The sequence below is a fragment of the Cariama cristata genome, unplaced genomic scaffold (genome assembly GCF_000690535.1).
Source record: "Cariama cristata isolate BGI_N322 unplaced genomic scaffold, ASM69053v1 scaffold82, whole genome shotgun sequence".
Taxonomy (NCBI): Eukaryota; Metazoa; Chordata; class Aves; order Cariamiformes; family Cariamidae; genus Cariama; species Cariama cristata.
In genome coordinates this window covers 61,829-78,589 of record NW_009605279.1, presented here as the reverse complement: position 1 = coordinate 78,589, position 16,761 = coordinate 61,829, and the positions used below count along the sequence as shown (strand labels likewise).

At 38.3% G+C, this 16,761-nt stretch overlaps 1 protein-coding gene across 1 annotated transcript in view; it reads right to left on the bottom strand.

The window, feature by feature from the left end:
• The window catches only part of LOC104158265 (LIM domain and actin-binding protein 1-like), a gene marked incomplete at its 3' end in the record, with an annotated part of 44,952 nt that overhangs the window by 4,314 nt on the left and 23,877 nt on the right, over positions 1–16,761 (bottom strand). Inside the window, exons 3-6 of the mRNA XM_009695870.1 lie at positions 15,440–15,597; positions 12,491–12,622; positions 5,784–5,856; positions 4,978–5,111 (exon numbers count right to left, since the gene is read on the bottom strand). Coding sequence (XP_009694172.1) covers positions 4,978–5,111; positions 5,784–5,856; positions 12,491–12,622; positions 15,440–15,597 — 497 coding nt within the window. The remainder of the gene's footprint in view (positions 1–4,977; positions 5,112–5,783; positions 5,857–12,490; positions 12,623–15,439; positions 15,598–16,761) is intronic.

Here is a 16,761-nt window from a genome sequence, read left to right as displayed (position 1 = left end):
GGGCGGCTGTGGTTAGGAGAGGCCAGGGCTGCCCTGAGCTGGGTGTAACCAGTTCTAGCCGGTTCCAGCGAATCCACCCCAGGGCACAGCTGAGCCCCTCAGCCACACTGGTGGTGCCTCTGGGAAAACATATTGAAGAAGAGGCAAAATGCTGCACGTGCAGCAAGGACTGAGGGGAAAAAGTGTGAGAGACAACCTTGTGAAGACCAAGGTCAGAGAAGAAGGAGGGGAGGAGGTGCCGCAGCAGAGATTCCGCTGTAGCCTGTTGAGGAGACCAGGGGAGCAGGTATTTCCCTGCAGCCTGTGGAGAGGACCATGCCAGAGCAGATGTCTGCACTGCAGCCTGTGGAGGACACCACACTGGAGCAGGTGGATATTCCCAGAAGGAACTATGGCCCACGTGGGAGCAGGGAAAAAATGTGAGGAGAAAGGAGCAGCAGATAGGAACTGATATGGACTGACCCCAGCCTCCCATTCCCCAACCCCTCTGTGCTGCTGGGGACGAGGGGAGGAGGTAGAAGAGTCAGGAGTGAAGGAGTAAAGTTGAGCCTAGGAAAAAGGAGGCAGGAGGGGAGGTGTTTTAGTGTTTATTTCTTACCGTCTAAATCTATTTTGATTGGCAATAAATTAATTTTTCCCAAGTCAAGTCTATTTTGCCTGTGAAAGTAGTTGGTAAGTGATCTCCCTGTCTTCATTTTGTCCTGTGAGCTTTTTCATCCTATTTTCTCTCCCTGTCTTGTTGAGGAGGGGGAATGAGAGAGTGGCTGGGTGGGGGTCTGGCAGGTCAACTCACCACATGGTCCTACAAAATCAGTGCGGGAAAGGCTGATCTACCATTTGAGATCACCAATATTTACCAGATAGAAGAGATCCAAAATGAAATCCGGAGGCTTCACTGTATAGAGAATTCAGTATTCTACTGGTACTGAGTATTTCTACGCATTTTTAACATGCTTAAGTATACGAGGTCTGTCTAGGATGCAGTTAATTTTCTTCGTAGCAGCTCATATGGTGCTATGTTTTGGATTTGTGGCTAAGGCATTGATAACACACCAGTGTTTTATCTGTTGCTGAACAGTGCTTGCACAGTGTCAAGGCCTTTTCTTCCAACCACTCTGACCCCCCTCCCTGCCCCAAGCAAGTACACTGGGGATGCTCAAGAAGCTGAGAGAGGACGCAACTGAGACAGCTGACCCCAACTGACCAGAGGGATATCCATGCTATATAGAATAGAATAGAATAGAATAGAATCATTATGGTTGGAAGAGACCTCAAAGATCATCAAGTCCAACCGTATACCTGATGCCACCCTGTCCACTAAACCATGTCTTGAAGTACCACATCTAAACGTTTTTTGACATTGTGCTCAGCAATAAAAGCTGAGGGAAAGGGGGAGGAAGAGGGGACATTCAGAGCTATGGTGTTTGTCTTCCCAAGTAACTGCTGTGCATGTTGAGGCTTTGCTTTCCAGGAAGTGGCTAAACATCTGCCTGCTGATGGGAAGTAGTGAATCAATTCCTTATTTTGCTTTGCTTGCGCCCAAGCTTTGCTTCATCTATTAAACTGTCGCTACCTCTGCCCACAAGTTTTCTTGCTTTTTGGTCTTCTGATTCTTTCTCCTATCCCGCTCGGGGGGGAGTGAGCGAGCGACTGGGTGTGGACTTAGCTGTCAGCCAGCGCCAAGTCACCACGTGAAGTATTTTGTTGGACGACTGCCAGACTGTGCCTCGTTTTACAGGATCACAAGCTACTGATGTTTAATTCTGCTCCTAGCATGAACAGAGGTAGCACCCTTCTCTTCGTAATGCACAGAGCTGGGAAACCCAAAGCAGAGCTTTCTGTTTAGGAGTTACGCAGGTACAGGAGAGTTTAGCTTTGTTCTGCCATTTTCATTGCTGTTCAAGCATCAGCATTCTGTTCATGTATTTCAAATGGTTAAAGCTATGGTAACATCTGGTTTTCCTACAGGATCCCATCTGTATTCAGTGCCCAAAATAGGTGCACAAAAGGAGGACATTGATGTTCATCATGCAATAGCATATGTAATATTTTCTGAGTTTCAGATGCATAACTTGGCAATATAAATAGTATTTTAATATGATTTTTTAAGTAACACATGTACCATGAAAAAGAAGGCATGTTTTATTTTCAATATTTACTTCATAGATAAATATTCATAGATACATTCACATACCATGTATTTAAGAAGTTTACTTCAATATGAAACAAATAACAGGGACACTGAGTGGCTCCATCCACTCCTTAGTGATGTGAAACCTAGACCCTGACATCAGGTAAATGAGTTTGCTACCTTAGTTCAGACTAAGGCTGTATCAACTGGTAAAATCGCCCAGCAGGAAATAGCAGAAAAAATGTTTAAATCACATGTTAATTTGTAAACTGTTTCAGTTATTTTACTTAAATAAGAAACCCACCAAAATGTAGTTCACTTTGTTTTAAGTCACATCTTGTGCTTTAATAAACTAAAAACAGATGTGCACAAAACGTGATCATTATTTTATCTCCAGAGCTGTTTTATACAGGCAACATTTTACCTCAGTTAAGAGGATGTTGCATTAATGTTAAGTATGAGAAGTCAGGTGCATTCTATGCACATTTTCTAGCATGTTAATATTTCTCAAATACATCAGTAATGCTATTTTAATTTGAATACCTATTTTTAGTATCTTTTTATTTTTCTCTATATAATTCTTCAGGGTAGCTCTCATCACATTAATCCTCATAATGGTGGAAGAGATAGTAGCTAGAGGCTTTCACAACAGTTCCTGAGTCTTCAGCTTCTCAGCCTTCTGGTCTTCATGAAGATCTATTTGAATTCCTATGTTATATTTTTGTACTACTTGCATATCATTGCCATCAAATTTGGAATCAGAAAATGTGCTTTGCTGTGGTGTTACAGAGGCTGCTGCATCTTGTGCGGGACCTTGATCTTGCTTGTTTGATTTTTGTAATGACGTTTCAGCTGGACTTAATTCCTGTGAATCCTCTGTGTGCCAAGGCAGTGTTTCGACTAACTGTTTTGCCTTGTGCACAGCACCACTCATGTTTTCTTCCACTGAGATTCCACATACCACTTTAATTTCCACCAGGTCTTTGTTGGTCACAGGTAAAAGCTGTTTTTCAAATGTCCAGAGTGCTATTCTGACATGCCTCTTCTCAGTGTCATCTCTATGGACAGTTTCATTCTCCAGTCTTTGACCAAAGTTCTCTCTGGTAACAGACAGTGGCTGAGGTTCAAAATATTTTATGTTTCTCTTGACACTTCCTTTAAGCTGTTCTAGCTCAGACCTCAGCTGCAACAAGTTAAGGACATCCACCATGTTGAGTTGCCAAAGTTTATCCAGGTTCTGTGCTTCCAGCATGTGCCTCAAAGTCTTTATAGTACCACCAGAAACTTCTCGGATGCAAGTTTTATCTGATGTTTGTTCCTCATCATGATAATTTTTATTAGTAGAGTCCAGTGGCTGCATTTCAAACATCCACATGACTGTGCGAACGCCTCCTCTAACTAATGCAAGAGCCTTCTCCATAGTCCCTGTAGAGCCTGGGGCACGTGCACGCAGTGCATCAAGAGCCTGGGTCTGAAACATCCAGGGTGGGTATTTAACATTTCCACCTGCAATGGTTTCCTGGTCTGCAATGCTTCTAGCTTTGTGTGGTCTGGAGCGTCATTTTTAATTGGAATGAAAGGCTGGTTCTCAAAGACCCATCATATAGAGAGGACCTCTCCTCTCTGGATTTGATGCCACTCTAAGCATTGTTTTTCTGGTTTTGTGAACATCTGAATGATGAAGGGAAAGCCATATCTAGCATGCTGCATATCTGACATCATATTCCATGTTTCAGATTCACCAGATAAAATATTTGAAGTCTCATTCAGGTAATGTTTCTGTAAGTGTTTTCTTAATTGTGGGTGGAAACATTTGTATAAATGTCTTAGTTCACGTAAATTGCTTTGCTTGAGTACAGATCTGTTGAGATAGTGGGCTTTGTTGGAGAGCTGGATGACTTAGTGGACTGGGAAGTTGCTGTCATTTCCAATGGAGCTTTCACATAAGTAGGGAAGAATTTTTCTGTACTTCCATATTCATGGGATCTGGAGCAAATCATTGCAGAAGTAGCAGTTCCGTCTTGTTTCTTCCTTGGTGTAGAAGTTTCCTGTAGTCTGCTTGCTGAAGTAGTAGCAGTAGAAGATGAACTAACTGTTGAAGGCAATATAATTCCCTGGTACGTATTTTCCATCTTTAGGGAACAAAAGTTGTTGGTTGTTTTTTTTTTTTTTAAAGTATGGTAACATATAAAACAATTTTTCTGTTCTTCACAAAAGCTAGTTCTGCAAAGATCCAAGCTATAGGGTTATAATAAGATCTGGAAAGACAATCCATCAGCTCAGAATGCATAAAACCAAACTTTTGAACTAAGAGCTGTGATATTTGCACCGTAGAATATATGTGAAAATAAATGTGGAATTCATACAAAATGCAAAATGATGATTGAGCAGTCTGAGAGTTTTTGCTGCAACAAATGCAGACTTGGCATTATAAGCATAATGTAAAATTATGCTGTGGCTTACGCTCGTTTTCATTTCTTCTGAAAGTGACATTTTCTATGCTTCTGAGAATCTGTGGTGATAGAAATTATACATATTGACAGATTCAAAACAAGGAAAGAGGAGACTGTATTCAGCAGAGGACAGGAATGAGAAAGTTTTTATACAGGTCTACTTTTAATTGTGTTTGTCACATACTGTAAGTACTTGTTGAGCCTTCTAACGTACTTCATATTTCTTTATGTGCATTTAATTCCTAAAATCCATATATTCCTACCACTTTCATAGGTTACATTTTTAATCACAGTTAGTCAAAATAGAAATTCAGACTGCATGATGGACCAATGTCTTAACGTCACCACTTCTAATTTGCATAAAGAAAGATCCCTCTTATTAAAAGCACAGACCTTTACTTCTTTTGCAGATGTTGCAGTGTCTCTGTCAGAGTGAACAGCCTTTTCTTGAGCTGTCCTTTCAATCTGCTGGTTTAAAATCTGTGTTACAGTCTTTGGGAGCTCTTCGTTCTGAGCTGCATTGATTACTGCAACAGGAAGAAAAATAAAAAAGATCGTTTTTCCTCCATCCTGCATTTTATGAAATTGACTTTATCAGTGAATTATAAAACATTATTACATTAGAAAAACTGTACTTAGCCTTGCAGAAGTCTAGAGAGTCACTTGATCATGAACAGAAGTCCATAGAGAGAACGACAGAATAGTTATTGAGGGACATGTTGTCTCCTACTGTTTTGCCATACCTGTGTGGTGTGGCAGGGCTAAAGGTTGAGTGGGGTCTGTGGCAGAATATAATATGTGAATTCTAATACCAGGACTAAACTGTAGCAGCAGCAGTGTCTTAACACTGTCGTTACATTCTGCAGGGCCATTCAGTTCAGCTATAATTGAACCTTTCTCATCCACAATTTTGTATATACATGGGCTAGTGTTTGCCTGCGTTTTCGGACAGTTCAAGTCCCCAGTTCTTTCAAGCAACTGAGCGCATATTTAAAACTACCTCCTTATGCAAACACCATCTCTCTGTACCGAATTCTAAACTTGTTTCGTAAGTCCCATTGAAGTCAATGAATGTACTTTGCTGAGAATTCGGAGGAACGTGCGTTTTCATGTTTGTATGCTAAGAGCAATCAATTTGTGCGAGTAAAGACATTTGCCATTGCTCATTTGTGAGCCTTTATTCTCATGCCACTTCTTACCTGTTTCATCAGTATGCTGACTGAATGTAGGAGCCATGTTTATCTCATGAGTAACTTGCTTGCGATGAGAAACCTGTGCACAAAACCTTCACTTTACTACAGGATTTAGTGCAATATGTAAGAATTTTCCATACTTCTGCAACTGTATTTAAAATGTTACATCAAAGAAAAATATGAATGGCAACGTAATTAATTACCATGTTAAAACAATAATAAATTAAAAACACTCAATAAAACACCTTTAAAAAATTATTCTGCACTGCCTAATGAGGGAGGCTATCAGCAGGACATCCAGATCTTGCTGTTCCAAGTGGTAAAGGAGGAAGAAGCAAAGCAGATATGTATCACCATCAGTATAATTGTCCAATGACATGATTATTAATTGATATAGTTACCTCTTGTGTTTGAGAGGCTTCCATTTGACTTTCTCTGGAGGTTATTTCATTACATTTAGCCTCTCTGGTGCTGTTTGATACTGTGTGCTGACTGCTACTTGACATTTCCTAAAGACAAGTAAAAATAATCACACATGGACAGCTAACAGTAAATTGCATTTTTCTTTCTTTTTTTTTTTTTTTTTTCCCCTATGAAGGGCTTTTACAAATAAATTCTAATGTAACTGGTGTAACTAGAACAGTCATTTTACAGCAGACTACTGTTGTTATTAGGATTGTTATTTGTTGCCATAAAAATTGGAACAGAATTTTTTATAACACAGAAGATGTCAAGTCATTTCTATTACTGCAGCCAGACCTTGACCAGCAGATACAGAAAGCTGCATGAATATGTATAAAGTATAATTAGACTGGGAGGGGATGAAGGTGACTAGCAAGACTGGTTCTGGCTTTATATGCTGTGCCATCAATTTGTTATCTATCAGCAGGCATGAGGCTAATGCAACTTTGTAAAAGGAAGTATAATATGTCTATATAAGGGATGCTGATTTCCTGGATATGCTTTATGCAACTTTTCTGATGCAAAAATCATACTGAATTGCAGTTATGAAAAATAAGACCCATACGCTAAACAGAAGATCCTACAAAATATGCAGGCTAGCATTGTATCTACAAGTGTGACAACTGTAGCGTAATAAACAGAGCATATCGCTGCAAGTTTAAAGCACTGTCTGAGATGTCCATGTAAACTAATTTCTGAGGTTATCTATCTTTAGTTCGACTCCAGATTCTGGCAGTGATTTGTTTCCTTACATAAAGCCTGTCACAGAACCTGTGTTAGATGACATTACCTGTGTCTGTGGAGTACTTTGAGATTTAGTGATTAGAAGAAATAAATCCTAAATTATTAAGATAGCAGTTCTGTGCTTCCTCTCTTGCACACTAGTGTGCACACAGAGACATCTAACAAATAATTTCACTCATGTCAAATTAAATTTTCTTCCTCCCTTGTGAGAAGGAAGCTTGCCTATTAGTTTCTACTGATAATAAGCTTTCAAATGAAAGGAGCTTCTGATCCCTCCAGCAAGAGTTTCCCAAGTGTTCAGTGTAATGTGAATGTGAACCGACATAGCACTGTGTTTCTGAGATTGCTGCTATACATCTGGAGCAAGAGAGGGCTGTAAGCTTCCTGCATCTCAAATCCCAGCACCTCCTTGAAATCCAACTAATTGTGGGGCAAGAAATTAGCTCTCTCCCTTAGTCATCCCATGACAAAGCATATATTTATGGGATTTATTCCACCTTCAAACTAAGGAATGCTTACACTATTTGCATCTCCAGTAACATTTCTGCTGAATTAGTATAGGGGAGCATCCACTCTTGGCTCATAATTTCTGCCATACAGTAGGCGGCAAGGGCTCTTAGGTTCTATGGCAGAGAAACAATGTGCATCCCCTTCACAGGCTTTAGGAATTCTCTTCCACCTCTGTGCTGCCAAATCATGTTTGAACTGTAAGATGAATTAAAATTATACAAACAAAAGGTAGAATAAATTTTCTGATTACTGGCCCAGGAAATGATTTAGTGTGTTACCAGTATCAAAATTAATCCTATCTACTGCAAAGTTTGAACTGTGAAAGTGAGGTGAGGCTTGAGGAGAGCAAGTCAGAGCATGGTTCTCACAAGTTCTGTATGTGCAACAGTTGTGAGGGAGCCGCACAACATGAGGAGACATAGAGTAACCCCATACCAAGTTGAAAAGAGGCAGTTCAAAGAAAATGAAGTGCAAATTTTTCCATCTATTCTCTGTTTAACGACTATGTGTAGGTGTATGTATAATATGCCTTTTCATTTTATATGGATATACTTTTCAATATATTTATGCATTTATATGCTTTTTTTCATTTAAGATACGCTTTTCTGTTCTAATGTGCATGTTTTAGGTAAGTCAAACTCTCATTACTGGAAATGCTCATTCATGAGACACGAAATATGTTCATGATCGTCATTATGTGTCCTTTGAATGGTGTGGGGTATTAAAAAGGAATATAATTAGGCTTAATGTAGTCAGGAAGCAAATCTAATCTGAATGTCACCACTGCTTTATTGCTGTAACTTTGGTACTGCTTATGAAGTAGTTGCCATATTGCAAAATATTATAATCGTTTAATGTGACAGCTATGGCTGTCTAAAATGCAGACTAAACATTATGGGCGAGATTTTGACAATATAATTACATGGCCTTGCTCTGGGCATGCAGGGAGAAAGAGGGACTTGGAGGTTCTCATATTTTGTGTGTCTGTCAAGATGGCTAATTGAAATTCCAGTGACAGAGGGTAAAATGCTGCTTGTTTATTGTTCCAAACAAGTGGAGAGCAGGAAGACCTGTGGTTTCATCCCTCCTCTGTAATAGCCAACTGTTAGATATAGGATAGGATATCCTGTAGGTAGGATTGATTTAGTCTACCCCATTAGAGTCTGTGGCATGTTTTGTAGACCCCATAGATTTTGGAGAACATTCTGTGGAATTATTTGATGGTCTGCATGGGATAAGGTTGCTCTTACCTTATTAAGCAGGATAAGTCATGCCTCCAATGTATGACTGTGGCTGAAGATTATGATCTAGATTTAATACTAGTTAAGCGTTATGCTTGTGGGAACTTGATCCCTTTATTTGTTTCTGTGGAATACATGCTGTATGATGTGTTATTAAACCAAGCAAGGTTATTTAATCAACCAGATTTCGCATCACAGTGTCAGGAGGAAACAGCTCCCCTCTGGCTGCGCAGGGGAGGAGGACACACAGAGAACTCAAAAGTCGTTTTTGGTGGCAGGAGTGAAAAGACAACTGTTACGATTGCTTTTCCCATGGCCCAAGAATGACCTTTCAGTTCCTTTTTGTTTATTCTATGCCATATCAGAAAACCCTGTCAGCTGGATGATTGTTGGCATGCTGCTGGCTCACGCACTGTTTCTTATGGTCGTTTTACTTTTATTTCAGACTTCCGTCACCCTCCATTCTCTTCCATTTTTTTCAAGTCGCCCTTTATGGGGGTTTCTGGTCTTCCCACGCATAACTGTATGGTGCTTAATACAGAGGGCTATAGTGTCCTGCTGTGTCTCTGGATAATAAGTCATTCTAACCTAAACCGATATTATTTAAAAAATAAAGATGTAAATCTGAGAATGTCTGTATACATTTTGTGAGGACTGCATTTTTATGTAGGCATTCAGATTCTGTTACTGTAGAGAACTGTAATTGCTACACACATTTTATATGTTAGTGGCCCATACATCAATTTTAGTGCCTCTGCACTGCAATAATTTAGACAGAATTCTTATGGCAAAATGTGCCAAGATTTGAATTTTCGGTAACTGTTTTGTGTATTTTAGACCAAGGTTTGCTTTTTTGTGTTGACATTTTTGCAGTTTCCTTCTGTTCTGACAACAGACAAAACATACTTTCCCTTTCAAAAATAAAATTGCTTTTAGGCTCAGAATATGTATGCTATGTTTTATGCATATGTACATAGAACTTGTATACAATTCTAAAATATGTATGTATTGTTCAAGGAGGTCAAATGGCCCAAAAGCTTGTCCAAGCACAAGAAAGCCTTTTACTCGCTCATGTTTGAAGCATATTTCTTTTAGTTGAACTGTACATTATGGTCATCATATAACCTCTGTGGGAAGTTGGCTAATACAGTATCGTTTATGTACTGGCAGATTTAGAACTTACTGTTCTAAATGATCGGTATGTACAAACTTGCAGTTCCCTCTAGGCAGCAGTGGAAGTAAATTGTGAGCCTAAAGCTTCAGTTACAAAATTAGTAACAATAGAATGACTGATGATTTATTTGGCATGGATCTTCATTTCTCCCTCAAAGCTATGCTTTTTTACCTACTTATGTTCTTATCATGGTGTCATCTGCGCACCAGTACTGTGAGAGTCTCAGAGAAAATTCTTATAAGAACTTTACTTACCTGCACTTCATCTCTATGATTTGTCAGCCTTGCTTAGTCATATGTATATACTTAGGGTGTTTTGGGCATTATATGGAAGGTTTTCTTAAAAAGGTAAGGTTTTCACCGTTCACTAACATTGTCCCATTATTGAATCACTAGAAAACTGGCAATTGCTACACTGGCAATCTTAGACAATTTGTATGGAATGACCCTCAATAAAGGAGGTGTAGCTATACCTGTGTCATTCCTGACACATGATACTATATGGTTGAGTGAATATCAGATACTTTCAATATATTCCACTCATCCTTCTTATGTAGGAGGTTCAGCTCACTTGCCAGAAGTGGCTTGTTTCTGATGCTGGATAGTGAGACTTTGAGCAGCTAGCCAGCCAAGCTGGTGTAGCAAACCGCTCCAGGCCAGCATTTACAGAACAGTAACACTGAAGCTCATGACCTCAGCTTTGTGGCTGACAATGAAAGGTGCTCATGACACCAGTGGTCAAATTAAAGACCAGGTCTCTGCACAAACTCTGGTTGAGATTGTGAACACGCGGCAATTCTGTGATCAGTTTTCATGGCTGCTCACCATTCTGGACAAGAGTTTAGTGCATCCTACTGGTAATATGACCTTTCGCAAGGAACCAATCTCCCTTACAATGAAGAGAGCTATGAGTGATGGCTGCTGCCTTAGAAAAACAGAGAGATAAATAGTTACTATTTGCATATTTGATGTCAATATTTTTAATGAAAAGCCATGCGCTTCTTATGCAATAATTGAATATGTAGTAAAAGGTTCAGCTATTTAGATTACTGTTTAGAAAATGAATTGCTTACTTATTTTAGCTTGGATTAATAGTTTGAATTTATCCAGATCTGGAGATCTGCCTTCAGACTACATGATTTCTCTGTTTTGCCCCAGGATTGATTCAGTGACCTTGAATAATCTTTCAGCTACCTAAGTGTGTAATCCCATTTTCCATAAGAGTGCAGTCATGTTAAATAGAAATGGGATTTTATGGTCTTGCAGTAAGTTATTTAACCTAAATTTAAAGATTGTTCCATATAGTCTGAGTGTTTTTATTTCCTGTGGACGTGACTATTTCTGCTGATGATTTGAGAGAGCCTCCTCAGCTAGCCACAGAGGACAAATACATGGATAAGTATGCTTAGAGGTCACATCTTTGTTGAAAAAATGGAACCATCATAGAGGCTTTGTGAAGAACTAGACATCACTGTTAGGCCAGGGAAAATGTGTCTTCGCATCAGAGAAATGAAATTATTTGGTTCTGAGTAAGAGACAAAGTCACATAATTTCTATACAAGGTTCTGCATTTCTTCATCCAGTTAAATGGCAGCTAGGTTGGACCACATCATCAGAAAAGTATGTGTATAACACTTCCTGTTACTGAGGATTATGCTCCGGTATGGTTAGGTACAGCTATGGGATTTTTCTGCTTAGTTAAAAATGCTTTAATATATCTGCAGCAAACTGTGTGTTCTCCCCTACAAACTGGAGTTTTGCTTGTTGTCTGTGCAAATTGTTGATATTGGTATTAATGTGTAAGAAATGAGAGTTGACTTGTAGATATGATGATACTTATTTAACATGAAAATGAATCTGTGGCAGAATGTTGATGTATACTGTTCTACAGAGTTGGAGAGCAATATTGCTTAAAAATCTCTCCAAGAAGTGCAGGATGGTAAAGCAATTTACTGTGCCATTACTGTTCTTCAGAGTGCACAGGACAGATTGTGCAATGTGTTTTATTATAGGGGATTTCACATAGTCCAAAGTCATTATCTCCTACAACAATTTTTCATGGTATATGCTAATGAAGTAATAAAACGTAAAGACCTTTTATCTAAAATAACACTTAGCTGCTGCTTTGTTCTACTTTTATGTAGCATCTGGGTTCTTCTGTGCAATTTTTGATCTGTTTAGGGGAGTTTATTAGATTTAATTCAATGGAAGCAGGAAGCTCCTTTTGAAAGAGAATGGCTTAATATCACATCAAGCACAATAAATGCAAAATATCACCATGATACTTGATAATGAATTACAGTCTTATAGACAAGGTTCAGTACAAAATATTGCTGTGGCAGTAATCTGCTTTGCTCATCTATTTGCTGTAAATCTAGTATTGCCTATAATGAGTGTTCATTTGCATTAAAAAATACATGATTCCTTTAGTATATCTGAAAGAGAAAATTCTATGATTATGAACATTAGGGAAACGTTGTCTTAATCATAATGAAAACTCTTCAGTAAAGCAAACAGTATTTTTTCCTCAAGCTATCTAGCAGGGCATACCTCATTTGTTAGTATTAAAAATGCTATTGTTACCTGTACAGATTTGTGCTGGTGCTGGTACTGAGCAAAGGTCTTTTGTGAAGAGGTCATCTGCACTTTCTCAAATTGTTTCCTCACTGCTGCCAGGCCACCAGGCACAGTACAGAACTTGGTTTTCTCTGAAGTCTAGAGTGATAAAATAAGGCCAGTTGTTTTCCATTTGCACTAAGAATGTACTTCTATGAGTTGTTTTTTTAAAAAGTAGTTAATAACAGTATGCTATGATGCTTATAGATTTCAAATGGAAAATTTGGAAACACTTGGTTATGTCTGTAGCCTGTTATAGGCAACTGCCACTGGCATAATCTGTAAACCCTACTTATTTTAACAGTATGCATGAATTAACATTAGCATTCATAACAGATACAGTAATAAGACAGTTATTTTTCAGGTGTTGTCATCAAAATACAAAACATATATGTACTGTTAGCATTAACTGTTGAATCTCATTGGCCCATTTTAGGACTTTTACTTGTCAACCAAAAATTAGGACCTGCACATTATGAAGTTCTTTTGGAATTTTACAATCTAGAATTTATTTAACACTAGCTGCTAAATGCTGCTATGTGAAATGAATCCTGCCGGTGTAGCTGAATATTCATCTCTGCTTGAACTAGTATCTGAGGACTCAGTGGTTTCCTCTGTAGTTTTAGGGATCAGCCGAGTATTTTCAGCCATGTAATACTCTGTCTTTGCAGGAATGACTCAGACAATCCTAAGTACTGTTTCTGGCAAGTTCATAGACAACTGCACAGGAGCCATACATTGTGATTTTGAGAACTAAAGGTCAATGTATATTTGAAAAATGTGTGTGTTTGGCCTGAATCTTTAGCACCAAAGGGAGTACGTCCCAACTGCTTGATGGTCAGTAGCAATCACTTTCTGGAACAATCCTTCTCTGCTGTTCCCTCTTCTACTTGTCTATTTTGAGTTCTGTTGCATTCAGAGTTGCCACCTGGCCCTCTCTGTATTTTTTCAGTAGGCATTGTTGAAAAACATGCAGAGAGCTTCAAGCAGGCCTTTGTGAGATGATCTTTCTTCACTAACAACTGTGCCAAAGGTCACGAGGGTGCCCCTACCCTCAGGCTTCCTGTTATAGTTCTGTCCTTTATGTGTTACCTCTTCAATGGTACTAAAATGAAGCTTTCAGCATTTCAGCTCATTAATCAGTATGCAGAAAATAAACCACCCTATAATTAGAAACAGCTTTGTAATGAAGGTTACTAAGTAAACTTAAAGTTCAGTGCTTACACCTGATGAGTAAGTAAGCACATCATTAAAAACAGTTCGGTTTTTTTTTTCCCTGTGATGAAGGTGGCACAAGTCTGTATGTACATGGATGTGTGAATGTGAAAAGTAATTATTTTAGTGAATGAACATTTCAGGCACACCTTGCCAGCCATTTGGAGATACTTAAAGGGGTTAAATGCAGTCCTTTAAGGATACATATTAATTGCCTTTAATGGAACCGGATATACAGTTCCTTTTTCAGGCAACCATCCAATTCAGCAAGAAATTGCAAGGAGTTCCAGAGTGTAAATGAAGTAGTTCCTGTGTGTTCAACACAGTTCGGTTGGGTCAGGCTTTATGCAGTTCTTTTCTCTTTGAGAGAGAGTACTAACTTCAGCAATGTTTCCAATTACAGGAGTAGGGAATTGGAACCATCTCAGCCAGGTGAACTGCAGGAATCCACTCCAAATACACACAGGCAATTATGAAATAAGGAAGCCAGCAGGCAGCAGTTTGGTGGTTGGAAAACACCCAGAGTTTGGTGAGTGTGGCTGGTGGCTGTTTCCACAATGTGACTTCTGGGCTATCCAAGCACCCAGAAGGTCCCTTCAGCTGCTGCAGACCACTTCTCCCAAGACCAAAGTGCAGGTAAGACTGGGAATCCTTCTACAGCTTTTCTTGCATATGGACAAAGATGGTATTGCCAGATATGCTCTCCGACTTACAGAAATTACTCTGGCCTAGTTTACAGTAAGAAAAATGTGTTCTTCCCATGTGCTAAAAGTTTAGCGTAAAGGAAGACCATTGTCATTGTAACATTGTAGCAAGCCAGCATAATGCCTCCATTTCCTGATACAAGGGAGTTGAGCTACAACTTCTAGGTAGGATTTTAAGACATGGTAAAAATATACTTTTTACCCCTTAGTATTTCTGCAGAACTGAGGCAGATTTTCCTAATTTTCCTGGCTAAGATCTGAAGAGCTGATTTTCAGATATTGCTGACTGATAATTAAACTTGTGGTGAAGTGGTCTTGCTCTGTTTTAATAGATTATAAATTCTGTTAGCCAAATACCTTATGAGCTACTTGGTATTAATATTAAACTTTGCTGTAAAATACTTAATCCCTATTGATAGACATGGAGAGGGATGAGTAAAATAAAATTAAAATTTTTTTCTAAGTATTTTTTATATAATGCCCATTTAAAAATAATTTTATTATAAAACAATACTTTTTCATACACCTTGTCTCATAGATCTGCTACTTTAAAATGCAGCAATTTTGAATTCTTTAGTTTAAACAGCAAGAGGTCTAAACCTAATGTGCTTTTGAATATGATTTTATTTAGTAATATTTTTAGTAATGCAAAAACTGCTGTCATTATGAGCTGAAAGAATAACTGTGTTGCTAATCTGATTCAAGCCTATGGTCCTAATAAATGCATTTCATGCAACAGTGGAATGAAGAACAGTCCTTCTAATGAATTAAAGGGAATTGTCCAAATGATCACAGGTATATAGCATGAAAAAATCTCTTCATTAGAGACAGAGACTGATGCATCACTACGTTTGCTAGGTAGATTTGCTAATTTAGGTTTCAAATTTTGATCCTCATTGCGGTCCATCAGTTAGCTTGTATAAATACACAATGTAGGATATGCCACTGTGCAAAGCAAACACAGAGCTAAGAAGATAAGGAACTACTGATATCTTACATGAGCGAAGGTGTTGCTACTCTCTCTCTCGGACACAGCAGCCTTGTACTTAGCCATTCTTTCTTTCAAGGAGACAGTCTCCTGGAAATCCAATGGTGTGTTATCAGCCCTGGGAGTGCTCTCCTTAGGTAGTCCTCTTACAGGTTTGCGAGAACGCACTGTAAGTTCAAACAGACATTGTATTTTCTGAGAAGGAAACAGGTACCTTTTTTCCAAATCTTGAGAGAAAAACAGTAGTAGAAAGGAGCAGCATTATCAACTTTTTAGCAACTGTATCTTATTTTCAATTTAGAATTTATTGAGTACAGAAAAATTTAATTCAATGAAGTTTTAGTAATTGGAGGAAATTCCTTGGGGAAATAACAAAAAGCTTTTTTAAAAAAATTTTAACAGCAAGCATACTATATTTTTCTTGATAGTGTTACATTTGCATTATTTTGTACTGTAAAAAGTCATTGTAAGTACTACAAATAACCTGTTATAATTAGATATGTTATGTTCTAATTAGCTTTATACATTATAGTATTCACTTGTTTAACAGAGTCCGTTCTAAGTTGATTGTAGATTTCGGTTGTTTACTGATACTGCATTAGAGGATGTTTTAGTTGGTTTAGTACTACTAAAACCTTACTGAAAATTATCTAAATTATCTAAATTACTAACTACATTTTAACCTTATTTCAAAGTGTGAAGGTTGTAGACTTATCTATAAGCATCTGCAGTTCAGCCAGCATGAATGTGGAGACAACAGTTCAGAGTTCTCCTGAAAGAGCAGCACTGAGTTACTAGCACTAGGAAGTTTTTTGTTGCTGCTTTCTACATTCATATGACTGTATTAGAAGAACTCCATATACCCAGAAAAGTGCCTTAAATTTAGTGTGAAGATATTTTTCATTCTTGTTTCAGACAAAGGGGAAAAAAAGTATGTTGTGAGCATCTCTCTTGTCTGTGATCAGAGGCAGAAGAGATTTCATGTAATCCACAGGCTACAAGTTCCTCTTGTCCTGCCAAGGTTTTTCTACAGTTGAATGACACTGGATTTCTGTAACCAGGTCACTCCCTTCCTTTTTGGGAGGGGGGGGAATTTTAAGACTTAAAGAAGATGTATTTTTAGTAAAGCCATGAAAATCTAATTTTTTAATGCTTGTGTTGCAGATATCAGAGCACCCTGATCTTGCCTAAATCCATCTATATTTCTCTTTGTCCTTGTATAATAGGACAAAAAATAAATTTGTTGCAACCTGCATTGCTTTTTTTTTTAAACAATTGTATTTTCTGAAATTACAGAAACAAGCTGTATCTGAAACAAATTATCTCACCCT